The following is a 25,947-nucleotide window of genomic DNA, read 5'->3' as shown; positions in this document are numbered from 1 at the left end:
TTGTATGTGTAGATGGGCTCTCATATGGAAAGGACATTTCAATAAATAAACATAGCTCAGTGGCAACACTTCATTTAATGACTATGGTGTATTTTCTCCAAAGCTTACAAGTTAGCCCTTCTTATGCCCCTATTCTGTTCTGACAGCACGTCAATTTGAAACACAGCTCAGTTATTGGAATCTCTTGGCCATGCTACCAAATTGGCCATTGGTTCAACTTGTAACTGGACTAAAAATCTCACTCCTCATACAGACAACTTTTGAACATGGTCACAGGACTAATATATGGAAAACTGAATGGTGAAATAAATTTTGGAAGAAAAACAGAAAAGATTCAAAGGCACAGCAGGAATACTGTGATAATTTTTATATGTTTCTCAGCTTCATAAAATGATGTTAACTTTTTATCTTGTTATACTACTTCTTGATATGTAGCCATAAGACCCATAGAATATGGGGACCTTATAGATTTTTCTTCAGTAAATTCATGAATGTATTGATTACTTAGAACTTACGGTAACTGCTAGAAATCCTGACACTCAGATAATATGCAAACTTCAGAGATTTGTAGATCAAATAATTCAGAATGATCAAAGTACTGAAGAACAAAAACTAAATTCATTTTTGCATTTTTCATTTCCAAGACAGAGAAATCTAATTGCCATAAAGACATGAGCCTTATCAAAGGCTGCCCAACTAAGAGCAAAATGCCAAAGTACTTAAATTCCATTCTAAATGGTAATTATGTTACCTTTGCTGAAACACACAAATTAAAGTTTATATTTTCATATATTGATTGTATTTTTACTTATTTAATCTTCATACCAAGACATACTTTCTGAATTAAAGCAAGGTTATTTTTTGTGGGACATCTCAGAGCCACTTACTGCCTCTTCTATCAAACTGCACTAGTAGTTTTAAGTGTAGAGAACCATACTGAATGGCTTGCGCTGCTCCCGATGCTCATAGGAACTCTATGAGCGTCGGGAGCAGCGCGGGCCATTCAGAGTGGCTCACCAAGCTACAAATTGCTAGTGCAATTTGATAGAAGAGGCCCTTAGTTTATAAAGTTTTAATCTCTTTGTGAAGTGTGCTAAAACCTTTCATGTTTCTTTGTAAATGATATGCACAAAAGATAAAAGAGAGGAAATCAAATTTCACCTAAATCATCTGTTTCCTTAAAATGGAAAGAATAAAAGGGATGAGGGCTAGGATACAGCATAAAAAGGTATTCATTTTTTTATTTTTCTTTCTAAACATCTGATGTGAGCTCTTGATGTTAATAGATTATTTTTTCACATGGATGTTTGATTTGTTTAACTAAATTAGCCTCAGTAACTATGGGCCAGATTTGTCTCATTTATTCATTTAAACAGTTTTATATACTGCAAACTCTTAACATAACACAGGCCAACAAAAAATAAATAAATTCTTGGTGCCTTGGGTTTTTGACCTGTTCCTGGGGTTACATTGGATAGACCACATCAACTCTAGTTTCTAGTTGCTTTTTATGTCTTTGGGGTAGTAGAGCCAAAAACACTGAGCAAAAAAAAAAAAAAATTGGCCTCTGAGGGAATGTATGGTGGTTGAAGGACAAAATGTAATCGATGAACCTTTGGTAGAACGAGATAGAATCGTACTGCCACCACTACATATAAATCTAGGCCTGATGAAACAATTTGTAAAGGCTTTTAATAAAGACAGTTCATAAAGGGGCATAATCAAAACATACGTCTAAGTCCAATTTGGGCGTATGGGTTTAGACGCCCATAGTCGGCAGTGGAAAAATACCCATTTTTGAAAAATACATCTAGAATACTTTTTTTTCCGAAAATCTTCTATCTGGACATCCAGGCTATTGTTCGCCAAGACCGCCAGGATTTCTATCTTTATATCACATTTTCGACCAAAATTTCATCCAAGTCTCAAAAGCACAAGCCCAAGACCATTTGGATGTGGGAGGGGCCAATCTTGTAATGGACTGGCCACCCAGACATGGCAGCAGAGCAGTGGGGTAGAGAATGACATGGGGACAGATTTGTCCCTGTCCCCGCAGGAACTCAATTTTCCCACTTTGTCTCCTTGAATTTTGTTACTATCCCTGTTCTGCCCAATTCCTGTAAGCTCTGCCTTAACTGCACAAGCCTCGAACACTTATGATTTTAAAGTGTTTGAGGCTTGTGCAGATGAGGATGGAGCTTGCAGGAATGGGGCAGGGAAAGAACTTGCAGGGACGGGACGGGAAAATGAGTTCCACAGGGACAGGGAAAAATTTGTCCCCATGTCATTCTTTATAGTGGGGCACTTTACAGGGCACTGCTGTGAATTTCACAAAAAGTGTGCCAAATAAACATCTCACCAGAACTCCCTTATAGGTTATGGTGAGCCCCCCAAACCCACTATACCTACCCGTCTACAACCCCAATAGCCCTTATGGCTGCAGGTGGCACTAAGGGTTTGGGAGGCACACAGTGGCATTCAGAGCATAAAAAGTCCCGCGGCACATCCAGAAAGTTGGTTTGATTATCGACACTTGGTCTTTTAGGTTGTCCAAGTGCTGACTTAGGCAGGTTTTTAGATGTGTTTAAGTTTTGATTATGAGCCCCATAGCACCTATGTTACCTGTACTTACCATGGAAAAACTGAAGGCAATGAATGAAATCGAATCATGTGCTTGTTTTACTTTTGTTCTTGTTGTGAAAAATTTCTTGGCAACAAGAAGGCAGACAACTACATACAATTAGTAGAGGATATGTTCTTCTATTTCAACAGGCTTGACTGTAATATGAGTGTTAAAGTCCATTATTTGATAGTCCCTTAAATCACTGTTCTTCAACCGCCGGTCCGCAGAAAATTCCTGCCGGTCCGCACAGGACCGGCGAGATCAATATCTCCAATTTCCTGCCGGTCCACGCAGGACCGGCAAGATCAACAAACTGTAGTCATGGGGAGCCTCCAACAGCGTACTTTCTCTCCTCCCAGCAGCTCTCCTTACTTATCAGCGCAGTGATTCAGGAAGGCAGCCTTGGGGCTTTTGACGAGTCGCAGCGACCCAACAAAGGACCCGAGGCTGCCTTCCTGAATCGCTGCGCTGGCAAGTAAGGAGAGTTGCTGGGAGGGGAGAAAGCTACTGTTAGAGGCTGGGAAGCTGCTGGGCATGGTAAAAAAAAGGGACAGCTGCTACTGGACCTGGAGAGGGAGAAGGAGAGATGCTGCTAGGAGGGGGAGGAGGGAAAGGAGTCTTGGAAGCTGCTGGGCAAGGGGGGGAAGGGACAGCTGCTACTGGACCTGGAGAGGGAGAAGGAGAGATTCTGCTGGGAGGGGAGGAGGGAAAGGAGTCTGGGAAGCTGCTGGGCATGGAAAAAAATGGGACAGCTGCTACTGGAGAGGGAGAAGGAGAGATGTTGCTTGGAGGGGAGGAGGGAAAGGAATCTGGGAAGCTGCTGGGCAAGGGAAAAAAAGGGACAGCTGCTACTGGACCTGGAGGGAAGGAGAAGGAGAGATGCTGCTGGGAGGGGAGGAGGGAAAGGAGTCTGGGAAACTGCTGGACAAGGGAAAAAAAGGGATAGCTGCTACTGAACCTGTAGGGAAGGAGAAGGAGAGATGCTGCTGGGAGGGGAGGAGGGAAAGGAGTCTGGGAAGCTGCTGGGCAAGGGAAAAAAGGGACAGCTGCTACTGGACCTGGAGGGAAGGAGAAGGAGAGATACTGCTGGGAGGGGAGGAAGGGGAGAGAGTTATTGCTGGACAGGAGGAGGAGGGAAGGGAGAAGGAAAAAAGGAAAGAAAACAGCTGGCAGGGAGATTAGAGAAGGGGAAGAGGAGAGACGGGCATGAGAAAGTAGAGAGATTGATGATGGGAAGGGGTCAGCAGAAAAATAAGCAGAGAGGGACAACGATGGTAGGTCTGGTGTAGGAGAGATAAAAATGAAGAGATCAGTGAAGCTGGAATGAATCATGTAAAAAGGAGAGAGGGGGCGCAGTCTGGATGGAAAGGGGAGAGGGGCATAGAAAGAAGACAGATACCATATGGAAGGGGGAGAGGACAGACAGTGGATGAAAGGGGCAGATGCTGGATTGAAGAGACAGAGAAAGCAGACGCTGGAAGGAAGAGAGTGAAAAGAAGATGAAAGCAGAAATCAGAGACGACAAAAGATAGAAAAAAATAATTTTATTTCTCTTTTGTGATTAGAATATATCAGATTTGAAATATATATCCTGCTAGAGCTGGTGTTAGACATAACTGGGGACTGCAAGGCCCAGGCAGTGCTTCTTTAGCTTCTAGCTGGCTTAGGGCACTCTCTGACCAGGGGGCAGTTGCCCTAGTTGCACTCCCCTAAAACTATTCCTGTCATGTGTGACTGCAGTATTCTGTTAGCATGATATTTCTGTGTAGCATTCTGTAATAATTTGGCTTGTTCAGTTTTCTTGATAGTAGAGGGGATATATGTGAAGGGGAGGGGAGACAGGGGTTTTGTTGATCCTTGTTCTGTATTATTTGTATTTATAAAATGACAATTGTACAGAATATTGTTTCTTTTTCTACTTTAATAAAATACATTCAATATAAAATCATAACTGAGGCTTGTGTGGATGGGATCAGATGATTTGCGGGGACTGAGCTCACAGAGATGGGGCGGAAACGGGGTTTTTAAATTTTAGTCCTAGTAGTTTGCCGGTCCACAAAATAATTATTTTATTTCTGCCGGTCCACGGGTGTAAAAAAGTTAAAAAACACTGCCTTAGATTACTTTCCAGAGAACCTTGGTGACTTAAGCGAAGAGTAAGGTGAAAGATTTCACCAACATAAAAACAATGGAAGCCAGATACAAAGGAAGATGGGATGCACACATGATGGCAGATTATTGTTAGAATCTTATGTGGCATTGTCCTGGCAGATCCCCCTCTCAGAAGTCTTATAAAAGGAGCTTCTTGTGTGTCGAATGACTGGAAAATTTGTACCATAAACTTGTGCTTTTGGTATGAAATAAGTAGATTTTCATGTTGTACAATTTTATTTTAATTTTTAATATATTTCCTTTATGCTTAAAAGATATTAATTTAAACACTACATTAAAATATCCTGATTTTTTAATGGATGAGCAGAGTAAAGAGTGGTATATGGCACATGTTCTGTATCTCAAAAACTAGAGCTCATAGGAGAAAATTGGTGCCATTTTTGAAACAGAAGGTCAAATATACCCGGAAACAGGTCTAATATTTGAGGCACCAAAATGAGTGTTGGCCAGTGTAATCAATGCAGTTTACAATAAACCATTTAAAAACAAACAACATTATTAACAAAGACAACAAGCACAACAAAGTACTACCATACTGTATAACAAAAAAAGACTTTAGATATATAACCTGGGAAGAGAAAAGCTTTAGATATATAACCTGGGAAGAGAAAAGTATTGCCAGAGGTTGTGATAAGAGCAGATAGCGTAGCTGGTTTTAAGAAAGGTTTGGACAATTTCCTGGAGGAAAAGTCTATAGTCTGTTATTGACAAAGACAGGGGGGAAGCCACTGCTTGCCCTGGATTGGTAGCATGGAATATTGCTATTCCTTGGGTTTTGGTCAGGTACTAGTGACCTGGATTAGCCATCGTGAGAACGGGCTACTGGGCTTGGCAGACCATTGGTCTGACCCAATAAGGCTATTCTTATGTTCTTTTAATGCTCTACAGAAGCTTATACCACATAACAGGAGCTACCGTGGAAAAAGTTTGCCATCTCAATGTCCAAAAAACCGAGATTATGATAGTAGGGAGAGATAAAGAACAGATTGATTCAGGGTATTTGAATGTATTGGAGAAAGAGCTACCTGTAAAACAGGAACTGTTGGTATTGGGGGCATGGTTGGACTTTACCTTGAAAATGGGGTACCAAATTTTAGAGACTATTCAATCTGGTTATGCAAAATTGCATATGTTTTACAAGTTGAAGCCAATGCTGCTGCCGTACGATTTTTGTACTATGGTACAGTCACTTATTTTGGTTAAGTTACATTACTACAATGCGCTCTATCTTGGGAGTAGCACAGACAAAGTATAAGGCGCTACAAGTGCTGATGCATCATGATTGATTTCAGGTGTGGCTCAGTAGGTACACATTACGCCAATCTTGAAGCAGCTGCATTGGCTTCCAATACAGCAAAAGGTTCAATTTAAGGTTTTGACGATTGTATACCAGACTCTATACCATAAGGCTCCCGATTGTTTTCAAGACATGCGAAAATTATACTCTCCTACAAGAGAGTTACGGTCAGAATATACAATGAGGCTGGTCCTGCAAGAATTTGGATGTCGATGTTTTCCGTTATGGGTATGAAGTTTTTGAATGCTTTGGCTGGGCAGTTGCAAACATGTAAGCCATGAGACGTTTTTAAGAAATTATTGAAAATATATTTGTATGTGCTAGTTTTTATGTAGATTACAAGGGCTATTCTATGTATTGTATGTTGCTTGAACACAATATTTGAAGTATTGTCACATTTATTGCATTTGTATGTTGATTGTACACTGCTTTGGTTTAAAGCAGTATATAAATTTTTAAATAAATAAATGTTCCAGTCATAACTCAGAGCAAGACAATATCTAGCAAACATCCTTAACTTGCTGGCTTGTCTGCTGCTCTTTGGTGATTAAGGATTTGGTTTTGCAATGTTTCTTGACTCGCTTTTTCACATAGCATGTAGTGATCAGACCAGGAACAAGTTTATATTAATCCTCCCTTGGTTAGAAAGTAGCTAGGTTCAATATACTACTACTCTGACAAGTAAGCAGATGGATCACAGATCTACCTCCTTTAACAAGGAGAAGAGCAGGGACGCTCTGTCATTATAACTCAGTCTTACATGGACAATAAAATCTAACATGAGAAGCTTTGATAAATCTCATCTCACTGATAAAAATCATTTCTGATCCTACCATGTCTCCACACTGGGCCCAGAGAGGTAATAAAGTAATAAAATACCTAAACTCAATTCTTCTTCAACCCACTGCAACAACACAGGAAAAATAAAAATAGAAAGGGTTTCACTGTATACTAGCATACCCTTCTCCTCAGCAAAGGCCGGTGAGGTAAGTGCTCCCAGGATTTCTATGAGCGTCAAAGTATTTACCACATCGGCTTGCACTAAAAACCTCTAGCGCAGCTTGATAAAAGGGGACACTATTTTTTTAGGGAATAATAGCTTTTCTATAATCTCACCTCACTACTTAGTAATAAACAAGTACCATATATTCTTGAATATAAGTTGATCTGAATATAAGGCAAGACCCCCATTTTTCCCCCCAAAAAGGAGGAAAAATGGTTGACTCAAATTTAAGACGGGGCCTTAATAGTCAAGTGCCATGCCCTGCCAGGATCTGCACCCAGTGTCCCTTCCCTCATGCCCTCCCCTGCCGAGCTCTGCACTCAGCCCCCCCTCCCTGCCAAGTTCTGCACTTAGCCCCCTTTCCTCCCTGCCCTACCAAGCTTAACTCAGCCCCCTTCCCTGCCAGGCTCTGCACCCTGTCCCACCTTCCTTCCCTGTACCCTCTTCCCCCTCTAGTTGTGTAGTGGTAGGCTGGGACAGGAGGGATTCCTCCCGTCTCCCGTCCTGGCCGATACAAACAATTTTTACCCCTCCCCCGCATACCTTTTCCCTGGTGGTCCAGCGGTATATGGGCAGGAGGAGTGAGCTTTTCGCGCTCGAGCCCCTCCTTTTGATCTCGCAGCCAGCAGCGCACCCAGGCCTTAAGGTAGGAGTGAGCTTTTCAAGCTCCCGCCCGGACCTCTGCCGCTCCCTGAATGGTTGCTGCCAGTTCTCACAAGTCCTGTGAGAACTGGCAGCAGCCATTCAGGGAACGGCGCAGGGCTGGGCTGGAGCTCGAAAAGCTCGCTCCTGCCTGCTGGCCCATGTGTGCTGCTGGCTGTGAGATCGGAAGGAGCAGCTCAAGGGTAGTCCATACATCGCTGGACTACCAGGGAAAAGGTACGTGGGGGAGGGGTAAAAAATTGTTTGTATCGGCTGGGACGAGAGACGGGAGGGATTCCTCCTGTCACGGTCTAACTGCAGGCCTGCAGCATGTCTGGAAGGGTGTTGGGTGGTCACTGGGTGATGACCTAAATATAGGACGAGACCCCCATTACTGGGCCATTTTTTGGCCCAAAAATCTCATCCTATATTCGAATATATATGGTAGTCCAAATGTCCCTCCAAAAATACCTCATCCAAAGATGATGTTAATTCACCACAGATCTGGAATTAACTAATGTGCACTGCATTGTCTGCCTGGTCAATTAACCCATAGAATATGAAAGAGGGGTCATTTCCATACATTACACAACTCAAGTTTGAAGTGAGTGCTCTCAACCTCTGACTGGGCATTTCTTTTTTCTCTCCCCTGACGTATAATGTCCCTTATCCGCATTACTTGATATCCTGTTCAGCAACAGTTCCTTTGACCAACATATTTTATATGGTAATTATACAAAAATTACATCAATCATCACCAAGTGCTCTGAGGGATGTGATAAAGGGACCTCTAGATCTGCATGTAAAAACAGGACACTGGGCTTTGCAGCAGATTACTCTCTGCATGGAGGAAAATGTTTGTTTGGATTAAGAAACCATTGATAACTACATTATTATTATTATTTTTTCCTTTTTACCTCATTCTCCCTTCCCTCCCTTTTACTTGGAAGGACTGACAGATCATTTAATTCATTTTGATAGGAAAGGCATGGAAAGCCTCCTTATAAGATTACATTGTTGCTTCCTTAACTACTATCATCCATCCTTCTTTTTCATTCATGTACCTGCACCTTACTGAATAGGTGATTCAGCCTTTGGTTATCTGTGCTGCAGCCACGAGGCTGGTGGCTATTTTTCACTTGTTCAACTTGAAAGCAAGCTTAAATAAATCTTTGGCTGCTCATATTACAGTCTTTCTCCTTGCTCCAAGCTACACTTTAGCTCTGTGTTGCTGTAAAATCTTTCTATTGTTCAATGGAGATTTTCAGTGAAAATGAAGTCTTAAAGAACCTACTATCCTGATCTATAACAATTAGAAAAGAGATTAATTTTCCAGAGCAGGGAATAAGTGGGAATAAAAGATGAATAGCTGCAGGTATCAACAAATCTGGTCCAGAAATGGAAGTCATTTCCACAATAGCAATTCATTCAACTACCCTCTCTAACTTTCTGATACACTTACCCACTCATTCCTTTCTCCTCACAGTTCCCCCAAACATTGATCTGCCCTTGAGCTTCCTCTGATGCACTCATCCATCTCTCATTATTCTGTCCTGAAGCTTCCTTCTCAAACACCTTGTGGTCCTCTCCTGATGTTCCTGTCTACCCAGAAAGTCCCTGGATCACTCTTCCCCAATCCTCCCTGGCTGACAGGATGAGAACAGCCTTCATACATATGCCAATTTTTCTAATCAGATTCTGTCTTGTAGTTTGAACATGTAGTTGCAGCAAGTCCCACAGAGTACAGGGTCCCTGGGGTTCAAATTGTAAAACTGAAGTCAGTCAGCAGAGATGCCTGATACAATATGAACTGCCTTTATTTATCATATTTATAGGACACCTCTCCTAAAGTTGTTCCACAGCACTTCACAACATAATTGCATAATTTACATTAATATAGTAATAAAAACAATAAAAAGATATAAATGAATATTTAATTCCAGTTCAATTCAAATGGAAGGCCTAGTAAAAAGTCATAGTTTACAATGTTTATGGAAAGTACAAAAATTCAATCTTTGGGAGGAAGTGATGTCATCCTATCGAATGGCTGCTTAGAGCAGGAGCTCTGTCGGGGCTTTTGTGAATAATAGTGATTTAAACTTCCAGAGTGCGACTCAACCCGGCGATTGGGAACCCCAGTGCTTCTACAACTATGGTGACATGAAAACGGCTCGAAAAAAATAAATATTTTGGCGAAGCTGATGAAAAAGCGATCTCCGAGGGGCCCGGAGAGATGGTGGAGAGAAAAAAGTCGGCCCCGTTGGATGAAGGTATTACAGACCACATGGGGGAAGATGGAGAGGTGCCTAAGAAATCCATGAACATATGGTTTCAGGAGCTGAAAGCAGAGATGATCGGGGTTCGGGTTGATGTTAAAGCGGCATTAGCGGAGCTCCGATTGGAGGTCAGTGAGCTAGGAGCACACTTCTCGGCTTCGGAAGACCACGTGGCAATACTTTCCACCTCGGTGTCGGCCAATAAGGATACCACGGATCGCCTTTACACAGAGCTGCAGGAGCTTCAGAACCAGGTAGAAGATCTGGAGAATTGATCCCGGCGCTGTAACTTGCGATTCAAGGGAATCCCTGAAATTGAGGCTTACCAGGATTGTAAAGCGGTGGTGCGGGACTTTTGTGCGCCCTTATTGCGGGCTGATGGAGCTGAAGTGCCTGATTCTATAATCCTCTTGCGGGCACAGCTCGTGGACAGGGCACCCGAGATATCATCGCCTGCTTTGGAGATTTCTCTCTGAAAGAATACATTTTGTTGTCAGGAAGACGACAGGCGACTTTCCGGTGGAAGGATCTTACTGTGGGAGTCTTCCAGGATCTGGCTTGGTCTACCCTACAGAAACGCAGAGCATTTAAGGAAGTCACTCAAGCTTTGCGAGCCGGTGGACATAAATATCTCTGGCTCTTTTCTTTTGGAATGAGGCTGACTATCAATGGCAACTCTAAACGAATGAGCACAGTAGCAGAAGCATGGGCGGTGATGCAGGAAATGGGATGCATGAGTGCTCCTGAGGGCTCTCAGGCCCCAGCATTGGGTCCATGTCTAAACAAAGTGGGACTTAGAATACTGCACTCCAGCAAAAAAACTAACATTCACATTTGCTACCTTGATGGCTTTATTGCTTTACTTGAAGTGATAATTGCTGTCATTTGAGTGCATATTTTACTTGCTTCTATACTTGGAGATTCCGTTAGTGTGTTTGGCGTGTGTCTGAGTAACCTTAATGAGTGCGTGAACTGGTGCAAGCTGGCTGGGACTATAGCAGTCTCTCCGAGTCATGGGGGTTGCTCAGGCATGGGCCTTTTTTGGGGGGTGGTTCTTGTTGTGTGGTTAAAGTTTTGTTCTTTTATGGTGTTGAGATGGGGTGCTGTGGGGGAAGGGCGAATGCTGTGATGAAGTTTGCGAGAGGGGTTTTTATGGAAGTTTAAACATTTTTTTTGTTGTTGTGTGATTGCCTTTTGGGGAAGATTGCACACGCTGGCGGATCCTGGCAAACAGGGTTTGGCGCAGCACCAGGGGGAGTGTTTTGGGGAACGGTGTGGTGTTGGTAAGCTTCTTACTCTAGGTTCGTGTAAGTGAAGTATTGTGTATTGTGAATTGGTGAAACTGAAATGGGATGTGTGTTTACTTCAGGAGACGCATTTGAGGCCACGGGATGTGGCTGTCTTGCATTCACCCTATTTTGATCAGGTATGGTCTCACCAGGGGCAGCATCCTGGTAAAAAGGTGGGTGGGCTTCCCAAACTTGTATGAAAGGGTTTGAGATTAGTTGTGAACCAAGTATATTGGGATACTGCTGGCTGTTGTCTGGCTCTTCTGGTTTCTTTACAAGGACATACAGTCACTATTATCAACCTTTATGGTCCTAATATAGGTCAGGCGGGGTTCTATGACTCTATCAGAGCAGATTTAGTGGGTTTTGCAGGGGGTTCCATTTATCTGGGAGGGGACTTCAATGTAACTCCTGATGTGTACCTGGATCACTCCTCTGGATGGTCGAGATCACCTTCTAGGGCTTATCATAGGGCTTTACTATCTTTGTTCACCACTTTGGGCCTGGTGGACTGCTGGAGGCTTTCACACCCCACACAACGCTCTTACACTCATTATTCATAAGAACATAAGAATTGCCGCTGCTGGGTCAGACCAGTGGTCCATCATGCCCAGCAGTCCGCTCACGCGGCGGCCCTCTGGTCAAAGACCAGCACCCTAACTGAGACTAGCCCTACCAGTGTACGTTCTTGTTCAGCAGGAACTTGTCTAACTTTGTCTTGAATCCCTGGAGGGTGTTTTCTCCTATGACAGACTCCGGAAGAGCATACCAGTTTTCTACCACTCTCTGGGTGAAGAAGAACTTCCTTACGTTTGTACGGAATCTATCCCCTTTCAACTTTAGAGAGTACCCTCTCATTCTCCCTACTTTGGAGAGGGTGAACAACCTGTCCTTATCTACTAAGTCTATCTCCTTCAGTACCTTGAATGTTTTGATCATGTCCCCTCTCAATCTCCTCTATTCGAAGGAGAAGAGGTCCAGTTTCTCTAATCTTTCACTGTACGGCAGCTGCTCCAACCCCTTAACCATCTTAGCAGCTCTTCTCTGGACCCTTTCGAATAGTACCGTGTCCTTCTTCATATATGGCGACCAGTGCTGTATGCAGTACCCCAGGTGAAGGCACACCATAGCCTGGTACACCATGGCCCGTACCACCATGGCCCTCGACCACCAGAGGGCATCCATTGAAAATCAGGGGAGGGAAGTTTCATGGCGACTCCAGGAAGTACTTCTTCACCGAAAGAGTGGTAGATCATTGGAACAGACTCCCACTTCAGGTGATAAAGGCCAGCAGCGTGACGGATTTTAAGAAAAAATGGGATACTCTTGTGGGATCTTTAAGGGAGTAAATTCAGGGGGGGGGATACTTGGAATGGGCAGACTTGGTGGGCTATAGCCCTTTTCTGCCGCTTTTTTTCTATGTTTCTATTCGCATGCACATCAATTCTATGCCCGCATAGATGGGATTTGGACTCATCGTAATATGTGGGGAGGGGTGAAGCAGGCAGAGATTGGCCAAATCCAGATATCTGATCATGCTCTGGTCTGGATAGCTTGTGCGGGCTTTTGGAAGATGGGGGGACACTATTTTTGGTGGCTCAATGAGTCCTTATTGAAGGATCCTAAAGTGGTACAGGATGTGTGTATTGCCGTGGACCGGTATCTTCAGCATAATGATAATGATACGGTTAGTGATTCTATCTTGTGGGATGCTCTGAAGGTGGTGGTCCGTGGAGTTTTTATTAAATGGGGGGCCCGTCATAAGCAATTGCGAGCACAACGATCTTTATCCCTCCGTGAGCAATTATTTGGAGTTTACATCAGAGACACCAGGATCCTTTGGTGTATGAGCAACTTCTGAAGGCGCAAGCTGAGCTTTTTATTTTAGAGCTGGATGAATATGAGTTTTTAAGGTTGCAACTCTGGCAAACTATCTATGAGTATCTGAGCTATTGGGAGGACAGGATAGAAATTGAAATAAATAAACAATGTCCAGTTCGTGCTTAGCCCACTTTATTAAACTGAAGCAAGCTAGGCCGGCTATTACGCGTATTCGTGATTCAGACGGCCTGGAACACTGTACTGATCAGGCCATCGGGAAGGTTTTTCTTCCTTATTATACTACACTTTATAGTGTAATGGCTGGGAGAGACGTCGATGCTATACCGGGATATTTGAGTCAGGTACTGCGGCTGTCAGCGTCTGATTGTGAGCTTCTTAACAAGCCCATTGAGTTGGGAGAGGTATTGGAAGTTATTTCACGATTGAAGACGGGGAAATTGCCTGGACTAGATGGGTATATGAATCAATTTTATAAACAGTTTCACAATGTCTTGGCCCCTTTGCTAGTTAGGGTTGCGAATGGGGTGCGGGGGGGGGGGGGATAACTCCTTGCCTTCCTCTATGGGTGAGGTGGGGATCTCTGTCTTACTCAAACCGAGAAGGGACCCTTTAGGGTGTGGAGCATATCGCCCCCATATCGCTGTTGAACACTGATGCAAAAATTTTGGCGAAGGTCTTGGCTTTTCGTTTGGGTAGGATCCTGCCTACGTTAGTCCATATGGATCAATCTGGCTTTATTCAATGACATCAGGTTAGTGATAATATTAGAAGGACATTATACTTATTGTGGGCAGCTAAGCGGACATCTGATAAAATAGCCTTTTTGACAGTTGATGCCGAAAAGGCTTTTGATCAGGTTGCTTGGGAGTTTTTATGAGAGGTGATGGGCAGGATGGGGTTAGGTTCTTTTTTCTTAGCTTGGATGCAAGCATTTTATAGGGCTCCAAGGGCAACTATTCGGATCAATGGAGGTTACACAGACTTTTTTTCCATTGCTAGGGGAACATGACAGGGCTGCCCCTTGTCCCCCCCCCCTTTTATTTGCTCTCTCCATGGAGCCCCTTGCCATTCATATCCAAGAACATTTGGCACTGCGGGGGGTTAGAGTTGGTGATCTGAACCATCATATAGCCTTGTTTGCAGATGCTGTTTTGCTGTATGTGCGTGACCCAGAGGTCTCCCTGCCAATTCTCGTTGAGCTTTTTTCCAAGTTTGGGGTGGAGTCGGGGTACACTGTGAACATGGACAAATCTGAGGTATTGGGAGTCACTTTGGCCAAGGAGGATATTCATTGGTTATCTGCCCAGTTTCCCTTCAGGTGGGCCTCGGGGGCGATTCGGTACTTAGGGATCCGCTTGCCCACTGATTTATCCCAAACTGTATGATTTGAATTATGCTAAGATTGTTCATCAGATTCGGAATGACCTGCAAAGGTGGCATGGATTATGGTTGTCTTGGTGGGGAAAATAGCTGTTATAAAAATGAATGTTTTGCCCCGCTTACTTTTTCTGTTCCAAACTTTACCGATTCCTGTCCCTTCCTTGTTTTTTAAACAATTGCACACCTTGTTTTTCAAGTTTATTTGGCAGGGGAGACCTCCTTGTCTTTTTAGACATGGTTTATGGTCAGTCCGGTCGAGAGGAGGACGTGCATTGCCTAATTTGTTTTGGTATTTTCGGGTGGCTCAGATAAGACTTTTGTTGGATTGGGAGATAGCTGACACTAAAATAGCGGTGAGAATGGAGCAACATTTTGTGGGACCTCGTCGCCTGAAGTTTTGGCTTTGGTCATCCTTCCCTGCCTGTGTATCCCTGGAGGGTCAGGGGGAATCCCTTTTTGGACCATCTTTTGAAGTTGTGGTGTGACACACGCAGGTGCTGAGGAGATGTGGTGGTCCCTTCGACTTTGGGTGCTATAAGAGATGAACCACAGTTCCCCTATTGGTCAGGAGAGTCGTACCTTTGAGCGCTGGGAACAATCTGATTTGATTACATTTCGAGATGTTCTCCATAAGGGGATCCTGGTGACTTCTGAAGCCTTTCAGCTCAGTTGTGCTTTGCCTAAGGGGGACTTTTTGGCCTACTTGCAAATTTGCCATTTTATTCACTCTCGGGGTTGGGATAAGGGGTCCCACAGATCTTCTGACCATTTAGAACAGTTGTGGCTCACACTTCGGGGTCTTCCTAAACCAATCTCAGTTTTCTATCAATAATTTCAGGGATCCTTCCTTTTTCAACCTACCTATCAAAGGGCCTGGGAACTAGATTTGGGATGTCATTTTTCAGACAAGGAGTGGTCTCAGATATGTTTCGAAGTGGGTAAAGCATCCTCTTGTGTATTCAGGAAAATGCTTCTAAAATGTTTACCAGGTGGTATTTCACTCCTGTGCGTCTGCACCGAATGTATCCAGGGGCTTCTGATCTTTGTTGGAGATGTGGGGTGAGATCTGGGACCTTTTTACATATTTGGTGGGAGTGTCTGGTTTTGAAACCTTTTTGGAAACAAATGATAGGATGTCTGTCTCAGTTGTTGCAAATTCTTTTATCCTTTACTCCACAGGGCTGTTTGTTAGGCCTTTATAATGTGTGCTCGCATACCTGGCAAACTAAGCTTCGGCGATGGAGTCTGGCCGCAGCTAAATGCCTGATTGCCAATAATTGGAGACAGGCGGCATCGCCTACCAAATTGGAGTGGACTTTAAAGTTTCGGACCATGAGTGCCATGGAACTTTCCATTGCAAAGAGCCATGGATATTATTACTTACATACCCGGACTTGGTCTTTGATTATGGACAAAGTGGACTCCTTGCTTTAAGCTTATCAACGAGGGAGGGGGAGGGGAGGAAGTTTGCTGGGGTGATCTCCTGAAGAACCAACAGGGGGTCCACTCTTGGAATGCATCGGTTATGGGGAGGGGGAGTGGGGTACTGTTTGAGAGTGGGTGTCGGGTTTATTGTTGTGATGTTGTGCAGTGACTCTTGTGCATTATTGGTTTGCTAGTGTTCTCTGGTATTATTGCTGTTTTGCATTCATGCTATTACTGATATCCATGTATGCTGTTTTGTATTTTATAATTTTCAATAAAAATTTAATAAGAAAAAAAAAAAATTCAATCTTTGTTGTAAGGCAAGAGGAAAAACGTTCCATAAATTTGGACCTGCATATGAAAACGTTCTGTGCCTCATCAATACCAGTTTAAACTCTTCTGGCAAAATAAGCAGTGCCAATGATGATAAATGAAAATTTTAATTTGAAACTTTCTTTGAATACAAAACAGTAGAACTAAATCATGTAAAATTGTATTTTAAAAGAATTTTACAATCCTGTGTTTCTCTGGAAGCCTATGTAAAGAGAACAATACTGAACAAATATATTTGTACAATTCAGTTACAGAAATTACATATATGGTTGAACTAATGCTCTCTTGCTAGTTATTTTACCTTGTGAGCACCATTTATTAGAGAAAAAAAAATTCCCTTGCCTTTTACTTACTCCCTATTACCACATTTAAACCCTCTATACCAGTGTTTCTCAACATGCGGTACGCACATTCTTCGGAGTACGTGAGTTCCTTGTTGGAGGTATGCAGCACTGGCCACCACCGAGAATATTACCTGCCCGCCTGCCGAAGCCACCGCTGGGGATTCCTCCTCCATGCCCTCCACCGAAGTGCCGCTGGGGATCCCTCCTTCCTGCCCTCTACCCTCCATCAAAGCTGCTGCTGGGGATCCCTCCTTTCTGCCCACCCCCTCTACCAAAGCCGATCCAGAGGGACACTGTTACCCTAGGGTACAAATCATATCACAGTAATAGGGTGGCTCGAATAAGGGGAGTTGTAGCATTAGATGGTAAGGAGGACCTTGAAACAGACTAAAAATTCAAAAGGAACCAAAACACACCTTGGAATCTCTATGAGTAGAAATTCCAAGGTGAAAAGGATAGTGATAGGAGCGTAATACCATCTGCCAGACCAGGATGAACAGATAGATGCTGAAACATTATCAGAAATTAGGAAGGCTAACGAACAGGGTAAAGCAATAATAATGGGTGATTTTAATTACCCCAATACTGACTGGGTAAATATAACATCACAACATGCTAGGGGGTAAAATTGCTTGATGAAATCAAGCATTCTTTTATGGAGCAGCTGGTTCAGGAACCCACAAGAGGCAAGCATTCTAGACCTAGTCCTTAGTGGAGTGCATTATTTGGTGCCGGATGCAATGGTGCTGGGGCCACTTGATAACTGTGATCATAATATGATCAGATTTGATATAATCTCTGGAGTAAGTATGCACTAAAAATCCAATCCAATTGCATTTAAAAAAAGTAGACTATGATAACACGAGGAGAATCGTAAAAAAGAAGAGCAGCTGCAAAGGTCAAAAATTTACATCAGGCATGGATGTTAGGCAAAAATACCATCCTGAAAGCCCAGACCAGATATATTCCGTGTTTTAAAAAAGGAGGAAGGGAGGCCAAATGACAGCCAGCATGATTAACTCGTTAGGTGAAGGAAGCTATTAGAACTAAAAAAAAAAATCCATAAGAAGATGGAAGAAGCATCCGACTGAAAAATATAGGAAACAGAATAAGGAACGACAAGTCACAAGAAAGGCACTGACAGGAAGGCAAAGAGAGACCTTGAAAAGAAGATTGTGTTGGAGGCAAACATATATAGTAAAAACCTTTTTTTAGGTATATTAGAAGCAAGAACCAAGGAAAAGAATAAGTTGCACTACTAGATATCCGAGGGGTAAAAGGGACACTCAGGGAAGACAAGGTCACAGCGGAGAGATTAAATGAATTCTTTGCTTCGGTCTTCATCAAGGAAGATACCGGTGCTAATGAGTCAGAGAAACTGAAACAAATTTCTGTGGCCCCAATGTACAAAAGTTTTCTGTGGCGGTAAGACTCGTTACTGCCATGGAAAGTTCTCTTCCCAATGCACAAAAGGGTTCTCTGTGACTGCTACTGATCCTTGTAGCAACCACCAAGAACCCTATGTAAATGCATAGCAAGGAGCTCATTATTTAAATGAACTCTCCTTGCGATGTACAAAAGAGAACACCCTCCTTTTATGGGGCAAAATTTTCTTGCTGGTAGTTGTCCTGCGTGTGTTGTGTGAGGCACACAATAAGAGCATCCATTAAAAAAACCATTTCTTGGCCACTGGGAAGAGCAGTGGATGCTGGTTCAGTTGCGGCTGGCTTTTTTTTTTTTTTTTTTAAATTGTCACAACTATTATGCATGTGTTGTGCACTCGCACAACAGCTACGCTCTAGATCTAGAGATGGGAGTAACTAGTGAGATAATTAAATCTGCTGATAAGACAAAGGCCCGATTCTCTAAATGGCACCAGTTTTTTTAGGCACTGGTAGGCAACCAAGCTCAGTGAAAAACACCATTTAAACAATGTTTTAAACTGATTTTCAAGTAGCCTACTGGCTCCTAAAAATCTGTCACCAGAATCACACCTTCCTAGATACTGTAGGTGCGGCCAATGCCAGTAGTGGCTTTAAGTGCTGTAAAGCGCCTAAGGAGGCATGATTAATGTCAAAGGTAAGCACAGGAAATGTAGGCCTGGAAAACCCTGGCCTATATTTCCAGTGCCTAATTTTGCTGGAGGCTCGATTCTCTAAATGGTGCCATTGCGTGATTCACATGTGATTGGCGGCCACTTTTAAGGTGGTTGCTGACAACAGTGCCAGTTAGAGAATCTGGGCCAAAGTTGTTCCAAGTTGTTAAATTGCAAGACTGGGCATCAAAATGGCAAATAGCATTTAATATAAGAAATTTCCAAGTGATGCTTGTGAGAAAGAGTAACCCAAATTATACTGTAGCTATATGACACAGGCTTCCACATTAGAAGTCAACACCCATGTGTCATCATGGATGATACATTGAAACTTTCAGCTCAGAGTGCAGCAGCTAAGAAAGCAAATAGAATGTTACAAATTATCAGGAAAGGAATGGAAAACAAAGATGAGCATGTTTAATGCCGCCTATTTTCACCCCAACACTCAAATCATCTAAGTCCAGCTTCCTCATGGTTACTTCTGCATTGAGGTTGAAAATTTTGGTATGTGCAATTCTGGTCACCGCATTTCAAAAAAGATATAGCGGAATTAGAAAAGGTACAGAAAAAGGTGACAAAAATAATAAAGAAGATGGGATGACTTTCTTATAACGAAAGGCTAAAGCAGCTAGGGCTTTCAGCCTGGAGATCAGATGACTGGGGGAGGGGGGGGGGGAGGTGCATGCAATGAATCTACTAAGTAGAAGATTAAAACAAACCAGAGAAAATATTTCTTCACTCAACTTGTAATTAACTCTAGAATTTGTTGAATGTGGTGAAAGCAGTTAGGTTAGCAGGGTTTCAAAAAGGTTTGGATAATTTCCTAAACGAAAAGTCCGTACGTCATTATTAGAATGGACTTGGGAAAATCCACGGCTTATTCCTTGGATAAGCAGCATAAAATCTGTTTTATTCTTTTGGGGTCTTGCCAGGTACTTGTGACCTGGATTGGCCACTGTTACAAACAGGATACTGGGCTTGATGGACCTTCGACCTTTCCCAGTATGGCAACTCTTATATTTGAAAATGGTTCTTATGTTTAAATGATTTTTAATATTCCAGCATTAAGAAGCAAATACAAACAGTAGTACCATTCAGGAAATAACATTTTCAACAATATAATCAGTTCCCCTCCCATCCCCAAGAATCCATGGCCAGTCCAACAGCTGAGAGTGGGAATAAAATCTTAAAGATTCAAAAGTCTACTGCGAGCACGCGGTGTGAGGTCCTGCCAGAAGTGCTCCCACACCTGACAAAATTTGCGACCTGGGCCAAGAGTCAATTCTCCCACCATGCGTCTCTCCAGTGTTGCGTGCACTATCATTAGGGATCTCCATTGTGCATATGACGGGGGATCACAGGAGAGCCAGTTGGTGAGGATGGCTTTTTTTCCCATCAAAAGGGCTCTGGAGATAAATGCTGACATTCCCCTGGGTTTGGGCGAGGCTATATTATAAAATCCAAATAACGCCCTCGGTTGCAGAAGCCATCGCCTTCCCCAAAGCGATGTCTCCAAAACTGCTGGATTGCGGGGCAGGTCCAAAACATGTGACTCAAAGATGCGTGAGCCTGATTGCATTTCGGGCAAGAATGCGACGCAGTAATCCCCATCCGGGCTGCACGTTCCGGTGGAATGTAAAGTCTAAGAACAATTTTCAATTGCATTTCCCAGTGAGTAATATTGGGTGACACCTTCTGAATGTTCTTCAGGACTCGTTGTAACTGTTGAGCAGTCATGAAAATGGTTCTTAAAGCAAGACACACTGAACACAAAAGCATCTAAAATAGGGCAATTTTTTTACCAAAAATATAGAAATTTTTCTGATTAAAAAATAACCAAGTTTGGATAATGGCCCATCAGTACATCACAATCTGCCATGGATTAATCAATATACAGTAACATGACAACACAAAGTTTACCAGTACCTAAAAACGATGATTTCGTCAGCTGCCTCCTGTCTTCTCTTGTACTGTTGCAGGCAGACACAGCAGTAATCCTGTTTTGGATTTAGGCCCCTAGTCACGCAGGCTCTTAGATTGGAGAGGGACCAGTGCAGATCCTGGTTAAGCAAGTTGGTTGTGGTCTCTAAAAGAGTCTATTTGAAGAAATAAATGAGAAAAAAAGATTTAGCTTAGCATGATGTGGGGAAGGAGAAAATTTTCATTTACTACCTCTATTAACTTGTACAGTGTCATCATATTTATAATAGAGATAATCTGTCCATCTGATAATTCCTTATGAAAGATTTTCAAAAGAATATTAACAGCAGAAGATGACAAGATACAGTCTTTTGACAAAATCCTACTGCTGTGCTTTTCACTGCACTCAAATGACAGAAGACAATGAAAAGGAATGGCTTTCTTTCAGTTCTGCTAGACATGTTTGCATAGCTGAGAAATGCAACGCGTTCTAGATATCCGAAAGAGACAAATACTCCCATCCTGGTAATTTTAGCAGCATTCAAAATGGACATTTCCCAAACACCTGTTTAGATTTGGGAAGGAAATTCAATGCTCAGAATGGAAATTTGAAATTGGTATGTATCCTTCCCAATCCATTCCTCCACTTAAATGAAATAAGAAATGTCAAGAACGCAGATAATTCTATTGCTGGGTAACTGTGTAAGCTAATTTTGAAAAGAAAAACTATCAAGCTAATATAATAAACTGCACCAAGCTTAGCAAAGTGGTTAATTTCCCTCTTAGCATAGATTTTCCATGCACTAAAACAAATTCCTATGAAGCAAGGGTTGTAGTGTACAGAAATCTGAAAAGTATGCACTCTGCTAATTTTAACACATCAGCATAAGTAGGGAAGGGGTAAAACACGGACCTCACGGATCTAAACCCGCACGTCCTTAAAAATCTGAGGTCCGTGCCACCTGTAGTTACTTTCTGGCTCTGACAGACCTCGGTGACAATTTAGTGCTGACGGATCCGTCTCAGCATAGGGAGGGAAAAGTATTAGGATCCGTCAGCGCTAAAATGTCACCGAGATCTGTCAGAGCCAGAGACTAGTGCTAGTGCGGCTCCAAAACGAATCATTTAAACTGGTTTCCTGCAGCCCCAGTAAATCGGCTCTGACAGACCTCGGTGACATTGTAGCGCTGATGGATCCTAATACTTTTCCCTCCCTATGCTGAGACGGATCCATCAGCACTAAATTGTCACCGAGGTCTGTCAAAGCCAGAAAGTAACTACAAGTAGCACGTACCTCAGATTTTTTAGGACGTGCGGGTTTAGATCCGCGAGGACTGTCAGGTCCGCGTTTTACCCCTTCCCGCATAAGTAAAGTAACATTTTTACTTTCCAGTGACTTCAATGGAAGTCAGTGGAAACCTAAAAACAAACAAACAAACAAAAATCAACCAACAAAGACCTGAGATCCCCAAGTTGGAGAACTCCTGTCGACAAGATTCCAACCTGAGGACTCGAAATTTGGGACCCTCTGACCTAAGTCTCTTGGGTCCTAATTCAAGGAATCTGAAAAATTGGGTGACTTGAGTCTGGGACCTCTGCACCCCTATCTACCCACCAAACCCACCTACCCTCTTAACTACTTAATTCCACCCATCTGCTTGCCTACCTCAAAGCATACTTTCACCCACTCTTGCACCAATCAATTCAATGGCTAGGAGTGTTAATTGAACTTAACTGCCACCTTTAGCATCTGAAGTTAAAATAGAAGTAAAGTGCACTACTTTCCATTTAACCTAGGTATTGTAATAAATGTCCCGAGATGAATTTAATTAGTCCTGGATTCATTTCCTAGAGGCAATAGGTATAGCAGAATAATGCTTAGAGGCAGATATTTGTAGAATAAAGGGTATTTCATCTAAGAGGTAAGCTTGCTACAAATATATAGCACTTGGCAAAGAATATTACAAAGAAGCTGCTATGGTGTCCATGTATGGATGTGTATGTGGCACAGATGGACGAAAAAATTAACCTGATGGAAGATGTCCCTCTAGGTGAATGTCTGTATTAATGTCTCCATTTTCTTTTTTACTACAGTGTTTTTAAACATGAAAAAGCTGCAAATCCTTTCTGCATCTGCCTCATACCCAGTATTTGTTCTTTATAATGCCCTTTAATACTATTTTGACACCTTTTTCCCCAAATAGGTGCTATTTCTTTGAAGACGGAGGCTTCAGGAGCCTGCCTGTCCATATGGTCTTATTCAGAATATTGTTCCTATAACAGCTAAATGATAAGCAAAAATTTGGAGACACCAGGTCTATTGTATACTGATATCACCTTATGGGTGAGATCAGGGGTCAGATTTTCTGATTCTGTAATACCGTATTTTTCGTTCTGTAAGACGCACCCCCTTGTAGAGGAGGAAAAAACAAGGGAAAAAAAATTTCCTCTTCTACAGCCCGAAGCAGCCCGCCCACAGCCCACAGCCCAAAGCCGCCTGCAGCTGAAGCAGCCCGCCCGCAGCCCCCGGTATCTTTTTAAAGTTGTGGTGGTCCAGTGCGCTCTCCTGGTGGATGGATGGCTTTGGTAGCAGAGTGGCATGATGCAAGAGCACTACCTTTGTACTTCCTGCCTGGTCCTGCACCGCTCAGTGATTGGCTGAGGTCAGTTTGTCTTATGGAGCAAAAAATACGGTAATTCCCAAAAGCCTTAGTCAGGCCAACATAGGCTAGTTAAATTGTGGTAGGTTTACTGAACAGCACTGCACATTGCTGACAGTGTTTACTCTACTCTGGATTTAACATACAATTTTAATTATTGTACTATACATAAAACATTAATATGGAAGTTAATTTTTACTGTAAAATTATTACACTGGTCCGCATGTGCATAGCTTTCTTTGAAAACAGCCTGCCAGACCTTCTACTAAACTACCTGCAGCTTAAGAAGGCCATTGAAAATTATCCCCAAACTGTTATGTACTCCTAAAAAAATGAAAAAACAGCTTTTAATAAGTTATTTTTCCTTAATCTAGAACGTTTATCCAGTTAATATATAGTTTTTCCATATGGCCTCCTTGCTGAGTCAGTCAGGGAGCTGTTGAAGAAACAAGCTGCTCTGAAAGGTTGCAGGCATAAATATCCTGAAAATACATTTGGCTGGGGGGGTGTCCATCAGACTAGGATTTTCACTGTGTTAGTACATTTAAACCAATAAAACCACAAACAGATTCAGCCAGTGGCTGTCAGATTTATTTATTTTTTTAACACTGACCATCATTGACTAAATTAGGGCTTCATATTCAATGTGATGGCCTATCTGAGCACCATCAGTGAACCTCTAGGATTTTTGATGGCACCCAAAAGTGATGTAGGTCTGGCCAATATTCAGTACCATACCTGATTAGCTAACTGAGCAAAGTTAGGACTGCCTTTTATGCGGTTTTACATGCTCTGTTAGCTAGGTGGTCACCGGTGCCTTCGTAACTCACGACTCCTCTGCAACTCTGTTCCTGGACCACCTGAGCATTATCTGGTGAGTGTTGTGGTGATCAGAGCTGATATTCGGCAGCACTATAAAGTTAGATGCCACCCGGTGAGATTTAACCAGACATGAGCCAGTTAAATTATTCTGGATATTGACTCCACAGAATAATAATTTGGATACGATGTTCTCTCTTGGGAGCCTATACATTATGTTTTATTGCTACACACCAAAAATGATATTTGAACTTGGCCAATATTTGGATTAATAATTTTGAATGCCTCTGCAGGAAAAATCAAACATTTCCTAATTACTGTTTAGGCTGCTAAAAGAGACAATCTTGAGGGTTTCTAAGTCCACCAGCAGGACCTAATTCACTAAGAAAACATCCAAAGTTCATAATACTGGATTAGCCTTTGTTGAAAATAGGATATTGGAATTGACAGACATTTGGGGCTCTTTCACAACGCTGCACTATGAAATAGGCTTAGCGAATCCTTACATGAGACTTTCCCATGTTCTAAGCCTATTTTTAGTGAAACCGTCAAAAGGGCTTTTTTCTATTTGTTGAATATATGGTCATTAACAAAAAAATAAATGTGGGAATACTTATTGATTCCTGTTTAGGAAGTGCTAAAGTCAGTATTATTCAGTTAGGCCCAGATTCTCTATATACCGCCAATATCGGCAGCCACCTAAAAAGCGGCTGCTGATCGTGTGTCAATCACAAGATGGTGCTGTATACAGAATCACGCCTCCAGGAAAGATAGGCGCAGGAAATGTAGGCCTGGGTTTTCCTGGCCTACATTTCTAGCACCTTTGTTGTGAAACGCACCTACACTTTAGGCTGCCTAATGCCACTTCTGGCATTAGCCACACCCACAGTGGCATTAGGCAGCCTAAAGAGCCTACAGGGGCATGATTCTGGCACAGATTTTTTTTTAGGTACCAGTAGGCACTGTAAGTTTACCAGTTTTCACCATTTTAAACAGCATTTCTTAATTAATTTAGGAGCCATTTGTAGAATTTCCCTCTTAGTGCATGCCCATGTCACTGTGCTAGCTGAAAAGTGCTTTCACACACATTTTTCACCCCCCTTCTCAGCAAAAATAAACACTGCACAACTGCACACTGCAAAACTAACATGGAACGCATTAGCTCATTCCACATTATACTACTTCGCTGTTAACGCAGTTTAGTAAAAGGGTCGCTTGATTTTTGACCAAGTCATAGCAACCAGCTGTGTACCCCAAATGAAATAATTTATATTGCATTGAGCACCTTCAATCATTTTGAAATGTTTGAAATGCTAGCATCTATGGGAAGTTTTAAGTTCACAACACACAACAGTGGCGCAGTGGTTGAAGCTACAGCCTCAGCACCCTGGGGTTGTGGGTTCAAACCCCGCGCTGCTCCTTGTGACCCTGGGCAAGTCGCTTAATCCTCCATAGCCCCAGGTACGTTAGATAGATTGTGAGCCCACCGGGACAGAGAGGGAAAATGCTTGATTACCTGATTGTAAAACCGCTTAGATAACCTTGATAGGCGGTATATAAAAATCCTAATAAACTTGAAACTTGAAACTTGAAACTTGAAACTTGAAACTTGAGTAAGAAATGAGAATACCGATAGCACACAAAAATCTGTGAAACAGATGTTCTTGATGACAATATTTAATGTTCAGTAATAGGATTTAACAAATCTGGATGGGAAAACAATGTAATAAATCCAAACTCATCCAAAGTGAAAATTATTGATGTGGACCCAACACAATCTGCGTTTCGGCTCATAAAGCCTTCTTCAGGGGTCCCGAATGGTTGGTG

General features: G+C 42.5%; 1 protein-coding gene across 2 annotated transcripts in view; it reads right to left on the bottom strand.

The window, feature by feature from the left end:
* The window catches only part of VPS8 (VPS8 subunit of CORVET complex), a 755,312-nt gene that overhangs the window by 182,191 nt on the left and 547,174 nt on the right, over window positions 1–25,947 (bottom strand). For both annotated transcript variants that reach the window (XM_033944522.1, XM_033944523.1), the window contains one exon: window positions 20,648–20,817. In XM_033944522.1, coding sequence (XP_033800413.1) covers window positions 20,648–20,817 — 170 coding nt within the window. The remainder of the gene's footprint in view (window positions 1–20,647; window positions 20,818–25,947) is intronic.

This window comes from Geotrypetes seraphini, chromosome 5, assembly GCF_902459505.1.
Source record: "Geotrypetes seraphini chromosome 5, aGeoSer1.1, whole genome shotgun sequence".
Classification (NCBI taxonomy): domain Eukaryota; kingdom Metazoa; phylum Chordata; class Amphibia; order Gymnophiona; family Dermophiidae; genus Geotrypetes; species Geotrypetes seraphini.
Note: the sequence above shows the minus strand (reverse complement) of the source record. Positions and strands in the feature narration are given on the sequence as shown.